Consider the following 14,257-nt stretch of genomic DNA (forward strand, 5'->3'; position numbering starts at 1 on the left):
AGGATGATTACCATGACCTTGATGACTGTCAGTCTCCACAAACACCTTGCAACCATGTATTTATGAAAGTGACATAAGTAGGTTCTTTGGATTATTTTTGTGTGCTATCAAATACCACACACATTAATACTGGTTAAATGCACCCATCAAAGTAAGGTTTGCAACTTAAAAGTTTAATCTAAACCAGTAAATTAGAGTTCAGATCCATAATCCAGCTTCTTGGAAATTATTACTGTGACCTGGATGACTGAGAATCTACACAGACATCTTGCAACCATGCATTTGTGAAAGTGATATGAACAGGTCCCTTGGATTGAACAGTGTGTTACTCAGTAACAACCCCAACCAACCAACCAACCAACCAATCCATCGACATGAGGTTTACAACTTCAAAGATTTGCCTAAATCAGAAAATTTGAATTTAGATCCTACAACCATCCAAGAAGCTTCAGTAAAAAGCAAACAGACTTCTCTAGAGAAGTCCAGTTGACTGAAAATCTACACAGACATCTTGCAACCTATTAAGTGCTGCGAATGAGTGTCTTGGATTACATTTTAGAGCGTTCTACTAACGTTTGTGCCGGTTAAATATAGGTGACCAACCCATCAAAGAAAGGTTTGTCTTTATCAGTAAATTAGTATGTAGATCTTGCAACCACCCTAGAAGCTTTTGTAAAAAGCAACTGGACTACTGAAGCTCCTTGGATTTTATTACCGTGACCTGGACGATTGAGAACCTACACAGACATCTCGCAACCATGCATTTAATTAAATGTTGTGAATAGCTCTCTGGGATTACTTTTTAATGTGTGTTACTAATTAAGATGTACTGTTATGGCGTTTAAATGCAGGCAAAGGGGGGCTCTGTGTATTTCTTCCACAAGTGTGACGTGCTGCTGCTGGAGTGAAGACTTCCCTTTTGTATCTGTGTGTGTGCAGATGGAAGATGAGGGTGAAGAAAGAGTGGAGGGGGGAGAAAAAAGGGGGGAGTTGGAGATGAGATGAAGAAAGGGGGGAGGAGGAGGAGGAGGAGGAGGAGGAGGAGGAGGAGGAGGAGGAGGAGGAGGAGGGGGGGGTCTTCAGGAAAGAGGTGGAGGAGGTGGAAGGAGGAATGGGAGGGAGGAGGGAGGGTGAGGCTGGTGCTGGAGGGGAGGTGGGGGAGTGAGGGGGCGGAGCTGCAGACAGGATCCTCCGCCCCTCTCTTCTCGCCTCTGAGCCTCTTCTCTTTTTTTTTCTTTTTTTTTTTCTTGCAATTACCTGTTCCACCAGAACTGATGCGAGCGCGACTTGGCGAGCACATGCCACGTTGGGAGAAGAGCCAGAAAAACTGAAGTACAACTGAATCCACAGCCGCGGGAAAGCAGCAGCCAGATTCGCGGGAACAATTTAATTTAATCCACCTTCACACACACACACAAGAAAACCCAACTCATCCAAGTGGGGTTTTTTTTTGCTTATTTTTTCTTTCCCCCCCAACAAATAATAAACCACTGCCGACAGAGGATCTGCGAGACGGCCAAGGATGCACTTGTTGTCCGCCAGCTGCGTGTGCGCCCTCCTCACCATCACCATCACCACCACCGCGCTGCTCCGCCAAGGTAAGCTTTTGTTTCCTTCACCGGGCAGCGGTGTTGGCGGAAAGCCGCAGGTAGGAAGCAGGAAACTCCCAGCTGTCACACGCAGGTGCCTCCAAAACTTCAGTCCGCGTTATCGACCACAATCCCCGGGAGAGGTGGCGCACTGCTGTCGGTGTTTTCAAGTTTTGGAGTCGGAGATGCTCCTCTTGTGTGGCTGAGTTAGATATGATTTCCACTTGAAATTGCCTTTTGTTTCTTGCTTAAAAGCCACCTACAATCCCATGATCACCTCCTTCCGTCTCATTTGTGTTAAATGATAAGAAAACTTCCCCCTAACTCCACTTTGTTCTAGACGTAGGTCCAAATCCAGATTTATATCATTCAAAACTGACTTTTTCTGTGTGGAAACTGCTTATTATGCCACACTGAGATAATCATCACCCCTCAGTATTCACATGTGGTCATCCCATGATGTAGTCCATGACTCATATTTTTTTGCTGTGTCTGTGTGTGTTCTTTCTTTTCCTTAAGGCAGCCTGTTGTGTTGAATGATGCTGCTCTCACATCCTGTACGATTTCTTGTAATTATGGGCTGCCTGTTAGGTGGAGGAAAGCTCTCCTGACAGGCTCCTTCTAGTAATTACACTAGGATGTGGACAGTTTGTAATAGCTCGCACAAGTGAATGCACCCAAGTTTCAGGAAAAAAGAAATTATTTTGGGTGCATGATGTGATTGGAGCAACCATGCATTAAGTGGTGATTTGAAATTATGGCTTTAGAAATAGATGATTTGTTTCCCACTGTGGTGGCTCTCAGACATGCTTTCCCCCCCAAACAAGCTCTTATTTTTGTGCATTTTTTTTGAAGGGGGGATGTTTTTGTGTTTGTTTTTTTTTCCTCTGCTCTGTGAGGCCAACAGGTAGCATGTGTTCCCATCACTCAGCCGGGCCATAAGCAAAGCCATAAGCTCAGAGTGCCTCCTCAGGGTTTGGAGGGGGGAGGAAAAGGGGGGAGGCGGAGGAGAAGTTGATCTCACTGTGCTCTCTTTCACCTCGTCACACTGCGGTGGCGCCTGTTGTTGTAAATTAACACCATGCAGCACCTATCAGTCAAGCTCAGGTGGTTTCTTTGAGAGGAAACGAATGGCCCCTTTCAGGGTGTTTTTTTGCACTGCTGTGCCGCTGCAGTGCCGTGTGCTTGAGACTGGAGAAGGAAGACTGCTCTGAGTTAGTAATGAGGTTTGACTTTACGGTCGTCCAGCCGCTGCTGTGTGTTCAGCAGACACATTGCCCTCAAGTGATGGTCAAAGCATGTGTGTTTGCTTACACTACTGATGGCTGGAAGAAGTGGTGCAAAAGGTGAACCAAACCTGAGGAGGTTTCTTTTTGCCTGTTTGCTTGGAAATCTGCCCTGAAGCTGGTTGTGTGGAGTTTCTGGATTTGCAGTAAGAGCCAGAAACTGGGTTTATTATATTTGAGTGAAAAGAAACAGATCCACGTGCTCGAGGCGAGGATATAACAAGATAACACAGTCTGGAATTAGTCTTGGAACAAATTGCCTAGAAAGATGTTTTTTTTTGTTCACTCCCCCCCGTCTCCACCCTTCCCCCACCCTCCTCACCCTCCTTCCTGAATAGACAGACAAGCGCTGGGTGCCACAGCTGGTATTACTTGTCAGGCGAGTGGGGCTCTCCCTTCTGCTAATGGACTAATCTGTTGTGGGGGGGTCACCCAACTTCACCTGAGATAGATCTGCTCTCGGTCCCTTCATCTTCACTACCTAACAGGGTTGTGTCAGGACTTGTCTTGTGCGTGTTGTGATGTTAATGCACAGGAAAAGGAAGCAAAAAAAGTCGCTTTAATTGTATGTTTGGGCTACATGTGAGATTTTGTTCAACTGTTCATTTGTGTGCTTGTGCACGTCTCGTCTTGTTTATAAGCGGTTTCCTCTTGATGTCTGCAGACTGCTTGTGGTTGTTTCTTCTTTCAAAAAGAGATTTCTTTGTGACTTGCCAAGTATCGTATCCCTTCATGCAAAATTCAGATGCATTCATGAGAAGTATGGCAACTCAACCGAATCATGGCTTTGAATAGAAATCCCGTGTCTGTACTTCGTTTTCGAAGCTATCACTTTAAAACTTCATCTCCTCAAGTGGATGAATTGTTTGTGGATCAAAATTTTTTTGCAAATGAGTCGCTGGATGTGATGAGAATACAATCAGCTTCTGAAATCAGGACTGAGTAAATATATATAACAAAACTGGATTGATTGGGCAACAAAACGTGTAATCCGAGGAAACATCTCAAACTAACAAAGGGAACAAACCTCCTATTAATCAATAGTTCCTCACATTTACTGTAATAGAAAAGCTTGAACTGCTCCCATATGTGATATCTGTAAAAGTTATTATCCTGCAGGATGCTCAACCCAAATTGGCGGCTCATAATGCCTCTCAAAAGACTTTGTAGGACTCTGAGTTCAGTGTGTGCAGCGAAAGTGTGAAGTGGAATCTTTTTCCTGCGTCGCACAGTCAGTACACTTGTGTTCTGGATGATAAAAGGCCGTAATATTAAGTGTAAAATGAGACAGATGCTATTAGTCAGGCAAGGAAGTAAGTGAGATATAGGAAGGAGACAGATGTTCACTAAGGAGAATTGTTTGTTTATGTGCGTCGAGTGCTCCATTGGTCTCGATCAGAATAAGGAATAAGTGGAAATCTGAGCAGCTCCTCAAACAAGAGAGGCTCCGTTGAAGACAGGCAAGGTCGTACTGTAAATTAAAGCAGCGTCGGGGTGGAGGGCCCAGTGTCACTTCCCATCAGGGGGTGCAGAATTCCTCCCAGTGCCCCTGGCAGTGGCGCTTTATAGCCGAGCATCAAGCCTGAACAACTACTGACATGGTTGCTTCAGTTTCGGCAGTACAAACGACTAATAATAAAACCGGGAAGCTTTTGGGGGTGACATCAAACTAAAAATAACGCAGGGTTATGATGGGATTGAAACATGATCGTTACATAGCCTTTGATGCGGCGCTTTAAGAGCAAAGAGCAGGTTTTTCTGCAAAATCTAGATTAAAGTTGATGCTAACCTGCTCTACTTCTAAAAGAGGAGGTGGGGGGGCATGGGGGGGCTTTGGATATTACAGTTTCTAAGAAATCAGGCCGGTGCATCAGTGTTTCCCCTGAGAAATGATGCTCATAACATGTGCATCTTTTACCATGTGGTGCCTGGAGTCTGCTCAAGTGCACCTAAAATTATACGTAGACTAATTTATGGATAGTGCAAGTAAAAGCAGAGTTATCTGTAATATACTTCAATGCATTGCTGATTTCGTGTGGTCTTTGTCTGCCCCACAACCCCCCCACACCCCCTTCTGTTCCCCTCCACCCACAGCAGGACACTGAACAGGTGGAGGAGTGTTGGTTTTTTGGTTCGTGCAGGGGGCGCGTGTCTCTTTATGATTCCTCTTTGTGTGTGTACAGTTGCTGAAAGAACAGCTTGCTGCCGTCACTCACGTTAAGCCAAATGACAACTTCTAGCCTCATTATTTGCTAGCCGTTTATGAGAACAGCTCTAAAAACTGTTTTTTTTTTTTTTATAATGTATTGAGACGAGCCTGAAGTAATATGAGCTCCCACATGAACATGCTGAGTTTCCTACACATCAGAACAGAGCAATTCCCTTTTCTGCTGGTCTCAACAAGCTGGGAGATGTATGAGTGGCTTTGCCTTGAGAAAATGAAAGGACCTGGGTGGCAAAAGTAATCACTCTCAGGCAATGACTCAATGAGAAAAAGGTCCTTTGTTCGCCTGTGACAGTTTTACACACAGGATTATCAGTAAAACAGCACCAAGTGAATCTTAATTACACTTTGGTGATTGGCTCGCCCCACTTTTACAGCCGGAGTGGGAGATATATTTAATTGTTATAATCTCAGCTAAACTTGCCACTTCAGCTGTCCATTTTCTTACTTTAATTTGCCGGTCAGGTTGAGGGAAAAATTGTTTGAATGTAGCACTTTTTATTGAGTTTTTGTATATGCTGCTTTACGATTCACACAAGGTGAGATCGTTTTCAAGCCGAGAGAGAGAGAGCTTTCATAATGTTCCACCAGACAGACTAACATCTCAGTTTCTGTCTTTGCCGTTTCTTCATTTTCCTCATTGCACACAGGTTTGTCACTCTGCCATGCAAAATAATGGTTTATTTGTGATCCGAGGGGGAGGGACCAGAGTTCCATTGTTTCTGCTGTAAAGAAAGACTTAACAACAGGAGTGAGATGACTGTGCTATGCAGTAGTGCTTCTTTCTTTATGCAAGAATACCCCCATTGAAATGCATGAAGCTATCCTTGGTTTTGGTGAAAGCAGAACGGCACTCTGAAATTGGGCAGCCCTTGTTTCAGGGACACACACACACAAAAAAGTGAGGTTGTCTCTGTCTTTTGTCATTGACGCATCCCCCAGCTTTCTCTGGATGCCTGTGGACTCCTGCCGACTGTATTGTGAGGCTGGCTCTTTTTAAACAAATGAGTGTATGATAGCGACTTCTTGCTCCCACTCCTCTCTTTGTCATTAATATGGAACAGCACACACCCCTGCTGCCAGTCCCTGCACTTCACATGTGCAACCTGACTGAAGGAAGGGGGGGAAGCATCTCTCCTCCATATGAAAAGCCTGTGGCCACACCCATCTTTAACAGGGCCAGGATCTTTGTTCAAATTCTCCATTAGAGTCATTGCTCTGGTTTAATGAATTCTCTGAGTGGCCTCCATTAACTGTGATGGTAATGATTCGACCTGTGAGAATATCTAAAGAGCGCCACAAAGAGGCCCACATGTATTTGGGAAGCTACAGGGGTGGGTGCTCATGTGGCTTTTGTTTTATGTGAATTACATTTAATTAACTGCTTTTTCTCATTAAATGTTTCTTATATATTAAACAAAGACAAAGCAGCAGCAGCAGCAGCACAGTGTCACCACATGGGAGCACCAGCAGCAGGAGGCTCAAACTGACCCACAAAAGGGGGTCATCTGTGATTCTCTTGATATTTATGCCCGCACTCCCATAAAGTCGGCATTTCTGCCCATTTACGAAGGCCACTCGGCAAGGCAGGAGGTTGCTATTGTACCAAACCTTCATTTTGACTCTGTCTGAGGTTCAGGCAGGTTGACACAGCTTTTGTCCAACAGTTGAAACATTCCTGTCAAGCCTCGGGCCAGCTAATAAAATGACATGCAGTTTTGTCTTCCCATTCGTTTCTGAATCACCCTCTGTTGTGTCAGAGGCTCTTTTGCAATACAGAGAAGTCGCTCTATTCATTCCCGACACTGTTTAGCAATTTTTCATTCATGAAACATTGCACCACTCCACGTTATGTCCCACCCTTGGGACTCAACAGAACAGTTTTCTGTCTGCGTTTGACCTCTGTATTCACATTCTTGCCATTTTAAAAGCTGTTTCTTTGTGTTGTGCTGATGTCCACCATCCTTCCCTCGAAGACTGCAGCAGCAGCCTGCAGCGCCTGGAGCTGTCTTTGATTATATGCTGCTACGGTTGAACTTGTAGGAGACAGGAGTTCTCATTCAGGGAGATTCTCTTTCACAGGGGATGGCAGGAGTGAATCTCCGATTGAAATTAAAAGCCCATCAGTCTGGCAGCGTCTGAGTAACAAGATGAAAGATTAAATGGTTGGCCCATCTCTCAGGGTCATCAATGTATCAGTGCACTCCTGACTACCATTAGCTTTTATTATGGTCTAAAACATGCTTTCAGAAACAAAAACAAGTACCTTAGATGCTGTTTTTGTAGTTCATCCTTCTGTGTCATTCTAAAAATGGCAGTAATCTTACTATAAAATTTTCAGATTTCAAGCTTCTCAACCAGGAATATTTCCACAGTTGACATTCACATATCTGTTAATATGTAATGTAGTAAATTTATGATCACAACAAGCAACAAACACAACAAGCTACAGCTGTAATACCTGAAAAGTGCATTTTGTTAGTTACTTTTAATATTTACCTAAAATTAATGAATGGTTCATATAGCTAGAAGTAATTTATACAGTTGAAACAATCAGCCAGAAGTAAAAGACAACCTACAAGCAACAGATAAACGTTTGAAGGAGCATAAAGTAAACTACAAAAAATAGCAGAAAAATATGTATTTCTATATATATGTATATTGGATAAACGGTTGAAGCGCCCTGCTACATAAATCATAACCCCACATTCCCTTCTTAAAGTGAGACCTTTTTACATTTCTGTCTGTGGCCAGTTAAGACTTTCATTCTAGCCTCGGGGCATGTACTTCCTAATGTGCAACTGCTTGGAAAAACCATGATTAAGTGAAAAGAAATGTAATCCTCACAACAGATTACAGTATGTTTCTCAAAGAAGCGCCTTGTTGTGAGCGAAACACATCAGTAGTATCAGAGTGCTGTTCCCCTCACATTCAACTTTTATTCAAAGAAGTCAAGTGGCAGCTTTTTTTTTTTTTTGTCCAAGGCAATTACCCCACAAGTGATGCTTTTGGCTGTTGCACGACTTGTGGATGTGTTAGATGTTTCCTGATAAAACACTCGGCCGTGTTGTTAAGTATTCAGCTGTTCCACTGGCAGGCCTTACGAGGAAGGTGAAGAGATGCTTGTCTGGTAATTGGATGCAATACTTAATTTTATAATGGGGCGTCTTAAGAGGTCAAGTGGCCTTGTGTTCCTGGAGAGAATTTCTAAGCATTAACACATCCCGCTGGTGTAATTTAAACACACATGCTGACTTATCCTCTTGATGAAAAGAGAAAAAAAACACAGTATGAGCGTGTTATTCGACTGCAGGGTGGTCACAAAGGAAAACAGCAGGAAGGTTTAATAGTAAACTCACAAGCAGCGCGTTACCGCAGGCCCTTGTCACATAAAACTTGCATTACTGCTGTGCCAGGCTCATGTATAGAATGAGGATGCTGGTAAATGAACTCTGAAGTGTTTAATTTTGAGTAATGATGAAGCTATAGGCCATTATGCTGCCATTCATTCCCCCCCTTAGTACATGTAGCAGATGCAGAAGAGATGACACATCATTTCCTCATATAATGATAGTGATTTCATTTGGGGTCAGACAGCAGAAAACCTGACAGTAAAAAATGATGAATTCTTCAGCAAGTGCAAGTTTCAGGACATTATGAGCACAGCAGCCTGGATTTTCTACTCTTTTGCAAGGAAATCTCAGGATTACCTGTTTTATTGTGGCGGGGCTTGCCGGGACGCGCTCGTCTGTAACAGATACTCCAATCCAAGACACCATCACAGGCACAGTTTGTTCAGACTGTAATGGTTCCTAGTGGGTTTCTAATAATTGGACAATTTGGTTACCTTCCTGCTCAGGGCCGCATTACTCCAGATATCATGCTTGAATGAATGCACTTCTTATTGTAATGCCTTGTGTTGAATTCATTTTCATATCTCAGGTCATTACAGCTGCTAATATGCAGGGTTTGTATTTTAACGAGTAAAGACAGTGAAGGCGGGTACTTTATATGTTGTTTTTTTTGTTTATTGTGATGCTTTACTTGGATAAACCATCTTAGCATGCTAGCATGCGTACTTCAAACTAGTCATTAATTTAAGTATTGGACAAACTGACCTGATGATTACATTGTATGGAAAGAGAAAATGTTAATTTTTACTTGATGTGTGCTCATTTTTCACTGCAATGTAAACTCCTGCTTCTCTATGGAAACAGCCCACACATGGCTAGAAGTAGGGAAAACTCAAAAATGTATTTTCTTCAACATAGCAGTGGTATAATGCCATGAAACAGAAAAAAATGTTTAACTTCTGTATTTATTTTAGAAAATTTTTAAAAAACTGTCAATTAAAAAAAAAAAAAAATGGACGCATCGTTCCAAGTACCCTCAGGTATTACCAATCCTGGAAAAAAGAAATGTTGGCTGTATATAGTCTAGATATTTCACAACTTACATCTTTAATGCTTTTCTCCTGTCTGCTCTGTGTAAACACATCCTGCAGTTTAGTCCAGGTTAGCTGACAATTTTGGATTTTTTGTTGGATGACTGTTGGTTACAACTGAATCACTAAAGACTTTCTAGCTGCATGGAGGACTACAAAATTATTATGTTTTTTTTTTTAACAGAATCTGTTTAGAGCAAACTGTTTAAACGGTGAATTTCTGAATGAGACGTGTAGAATGAAACGACTTTGATAAAATATCTCAATTTTAAGCTTAGATTTCAAATGAAATAGTCCAAGGCCTGCCAGAAACTACAAAATCTAATGATTCTTTCTCCGTTTACAGGTTTTGGCTCTGTTAAATGTTATTTCGGTGATTTTTCCAAAGCCTTTCAAACCCCTCTGGCAGGTTTTAGGATTCAGACAGTTAGGCTTACGGTTACTTTTTTGACTAATTGGTAAGATAATGGTCAAGATGAAATCAGAATTTCCCATTTCCTGCTGCACCAGGAGCCAAAGATACTGGATTTAAGGCAGTAAAAAGCATCACATCTGTGCATTAGAGGACCATTACATGTTCAAACCACTCAACATCTGATGACACATGCTGGTCAAGTACTGGTCAAGTTACAACGGCAGATTAGCAAATTCTATGGCGTTTTTGTTCCGGAGCCCAAATGTCTGCATAAAATTTCACGGCTTTTTATCGAGTTGCTCAGTAACTGACTGGGCCAGAATGGTGGACCAACTGGCAAACCAACATTGGATTCCTCACAGCTCCTAGCAGGACTAAAAATACTTTCACATCATAAATTTGCAAATACAGGCAGCACTGGGATCTTAATTATCAGAGGTGTTTTTGTTCTGTTGCAATTTACCGTCTTTTCTGGACTTTCAGGGGAGCTTTCGCCCTGGAGCCGCTGCTTTTGTCTGACCCTGCAGAAGAAGCAGCTCATTGCTTCAGAGGACTTTGTGAACAGCGAGTTGACTCAGTTTGCTTGAAGGGGGAAAGTCTGTGCAGAACATTTCCACGGAGACTTTTACTCCTGAGCTCTTTAGGCCACATTGCAGATATTTTGAACATCTTTCAGCTGTAGAAGAGGTGTTGGCATATTGTTATTTTTTTTGCTTATTGACAGGTTTTGTTGTGAAGTTGGGTGTTTCACTGCTGCCAGTACATCTCACTATCAGACAGATCTGCAGGGCTTTTTTTTTCTGCTGGAGATGCACTACACAGGACAAGAAACAGGAAGGGGGGAAGCTGTGCAACTACAGTGTGCATGGTTAAAAGCACTTACCTTGATGTATAGCTTCTCCTCATGTCATGATGGAAGAAGAAAATGCAATAGCCACCACTAACGAGATTATTATGCCCTAAAGGCTCCGTGTACCCAAGCTGACTGTGACATATGCTGAATTACATAAACTCGGAGTGGTTATCTCAGAAACAAAAGACGCAAACAAAAGAGCAAGATTGGGTTTGTTGTGACAGTTTTATCTGGTATGTGTCTTTGAGAAAAAGGAGGATAGCACTATTAGTGACCTTGCTTTGAGAGAAGATAAATCGTCTTTTGGATGTAAGTGAATTTATTGCACATAAGCAAACAATTCCCCCATTTATTGAACACACAGAAATCAGCTTGGCTCCACTGGAGTTCAAACCCCTCGGGCCAAATCATGTTAGCAGTTATCATGCCATGTAAATCTGAAAGTCCCGAAGTCATAGGAAGACCCAGTGGTCTCCTGCCTTTCACAGCACTCCATCAAAGCAGATGTTGGTTCATGGGTATTAAATGTGAAACCACACAGATTTGATGTGCAAGCAGGTACATAATCCTTTGTATGTATTATCTGCATTCCATGTATTCCTCCTGCCGCTCCCTGCTCTGTTTAGCCAGCAGAGGCTTTAGGACCCCCCTAGAGCCAAAATTTGAAGCAGGACACAATCTGAAACCGTCATGCCTTCTTAATACCAACCAGGCCTGTTTGGCTTATTGGAATGAGGAGCATTGCCCGCTCAGTTTCACAGTGAAGGGTTACAAGGTCAGCTCTGTCATTACGAGTGTGCCACGGCGTACGCGAGTCTTTGCCCAACTAATGCAAAAGTATCAGCCCTGCCGCAGCAATTACCGGAGATGAAAGCTACGCGAGCCATCTGCCGAGCAAATGAAAAAATCTACCTGTGTTAATATTTCCCGTTGTTTACAGCATAACAACACGCGTATTATTGACATGAAAGTAGGCGCCGTGCATTACATTCAGACAATCCTAAAAGTCTTGCACATATTTCCATTAATCATCCATTTTGTGTTGTGGAAATATTAGGCCACGGCTCATGCAGCATCTAATGAAGCACTTTAAGATCGATAATTGGATGCGTTCTTGTTTACCCACGTACTAAAGTGATGGGCCCTGCATCACCCTCTTTTTTTTTTCTGTTCTCCGCTACTCTCTCCAGCCTGGACTGTGAGGAGTTTTTGTTGCCAGGATCCATTTACCTTCAGCCGGGGCGTGTTGTGGCAGCAGGTTTGATTGGTATCCTCAGGCACCATCTGAAACTGTAATATGGGCACACAGATAGTATAATAGTAAACACAACTACTCCCCCAGGACCAGTGAGCTACAAATGTTCAAAGGGTTTCCTAGCGTAGGAGGCGTGGGGGGCAGGGACTGGGTGGGGCCGCCTTTTTTTACAGGAGAGCGAGCACTTGTGGTGCAGACAGACAGGCGGGCCCTCGAACAAAAGACGACTGCAGTTGTGTAAATACAGAAATCTGCTGCTGCCAGCTGGACTAATATTTCAGAATAAAGGAAAATGATTCACTCATTTTGCCACCAGTAAGAGGATGCTATTGCTCTTGACCTGCATGTCGGTTTTTTCATGTAATATTTTGAGCACGAGAGCTGCAACTAATAGTTATTTTCAGTGTGTGCCGTGATTTCACTCAGAAAATAGTAGAATTATGACCATCACATGTTTCCAGAGCTTCTTGGTTTATGCAGCCAGTAGCTCAAAGCCCCAAAGATGAATAAAAAAAGAGAAATGTCACGTGTCAAAGACTGTTTGACATTTCTCACTTGATAAATGACTTAATTGACTGATAAGAAATTAATCACACGCGGCTTTGATAGCTGATATTTAGCTTCAGTCATTTTTCAAGCAAATGTCAACCAGCCTCAGTTTGTCAAATAAGGATTCACTGCTTTTTTCTCTCTTTGTGTTATAAAACTGATATCGTGACGATTGCTGTTTTCGTTCCTTTTGACATTTCTTTGGCCAAATGATTGTTCCCATTAAATAAAAACCATCAAAAAAAATAAATCATTTGACTTATGAAAATAATCACGAGTTCCAGACTTATTTTTTCACAGCATTTGTAATGAGGTTCGGCTGCGGCTGCAACATGTGATCATTACAAAATGTCATGTAACTACAAAATAATCAGTCAGATTTCCTGTTATTCTCATTTGAGTAATGTTTTTACTGTATAAACTGTCAGAAAACAGTGAAAAGCTGAAGGTGACATCTATAGACTGCTTGTTTCTCTTTTAAGAAGCCCAAAGACAATCAGTTGCAGTTAGATAATGTGGAGAAAGGTGGAAAATCTTGCAGTTTAGATGTTGGCGGCAGCAATTTTTTTTGACGTTTTTGATAAAAGACACAACAAATCAGAATAGTTGAATCTGTATTAATCAATGACCTGTCTGTATGTCATTACTTATTTTTGCTGTATGGCTTTGATGCTATTCCAGGCTATTAATACATGTGATTATATATGTTCCATCTCTAATCCAGAGAGCAGACATCCTAAAAGTCAGTCGTCCTCCAGCTGGCTCAGTTGCTCGAGGCGAGTCAGGCTGGCAGGTTTATGGCCTGTATGCATAAAAAAAAGCCTGATACCTCCTGTCTGATGTGATACCTCTTGAAGAGACCTGGTGAGACGACGAGCACTTTGATGTCAAGGAGGTTGTTTTGAATGTGTGAGGAATATTTTAAAGCTGCCTGTTAACATGTCTGACTGGACAGGGGTGAACCCCTCTGATTTAAGAACCTGAGTTCTCATTTCTCAGATTTACGGATATCAGTTCAAACTCTTGGGTAATTCAAAGGGCACTATATTCATTAATGCAAAACGTTCCCCCACTGCTGCCTTCATCTGGAGTATCACACCATCTGCTGCACCTCTTTAACCCTTCTATTGGTTTTATCAGACTGTAAACGTTTATTTTATCATCAGTGCAAGTACATTTTAAGTCTTAATTGGGCTGATTTTACTTCCTGTGATTGCTGGAGGAAAAAAGGTCTGTAATTTTAATTACTTTGGCTAAAAATAGAGTTTTCAAACAGCGAGTCCTACCCTCCGAGAAATGGCGTGCATTTATCTGCGACTCATCTCCAACGCAGAAGAAACACAAGGGAGCCATAGGAAGCATGTGATCAGATACCTGCTACCAAAGCTCTGCTGAACTCAGATGCATGCAGCCGAAGTGCTGTGAGTTTAGCTAAATCCAGAAAAATATACAGTAGGAACAGGAATCTGAGCTGCAGATGGTGTTTTCAGGACATGTGTTGCCTCTCATGTTCTTTTCTGCCACACACCCACGGTGTAAATGTTGGATTCAGTGTGTAACGTGCTTCATCATGTGTGGTTTTACCTTGTAAAAACCAGCAAAGTGTGCTTCATTAGTGAATCAACTGGCAGGGACCAACCAC

The 14,257-nt window shown here is 42.4% G+C and overlaps 1 protein-coding gene across 2 annotated transcripts in view; it reads left to right on the plus strand.

Annotated features, from left to right (window-relative positions):
- The first annotated feature begins 1,243 nt into the window (after window positions 1–1,243).
- The window catches only part of LOC111565113 (CD166 antigen homolog), a 41,950-nt gene continuing 28,936 nt past the window's right edge, over window positions 1,244–14,257 (plus strand). The window contains exon 1 of one of the 2 annotated variants that reach the window (XM_023265112.3): window positions 1,244–1,598. In XM_023265112.3, the coding sequence (XP_023120880.2) occupies window positions 1,523–1,598 (76 nt within the window). In that variant the 5' untranslated portion in view covers window positions 1,244–1,522. The remainder of the gene's footprint in view (window positions 1,599–14,257) is intronic. The other variant, XM_023265111.3, reaches the window with a different exon arrangement.

The sequence above is a fragment of the Amphiprion ocellaris genome, chromosome 7, assembly GCF_022539595.1.
Source record: "Amphiprion ocellaris isolate individual 3 ecotype Okinawa chromosome 7, ASM2253959v1, whole genome shotgun sequence".
Lineage (NCBI taxonomy): Eukaryota > Metazoa > Chordata > Actinopteri > Pomacentridae > Amphiprion > Amphiprion ocellaris.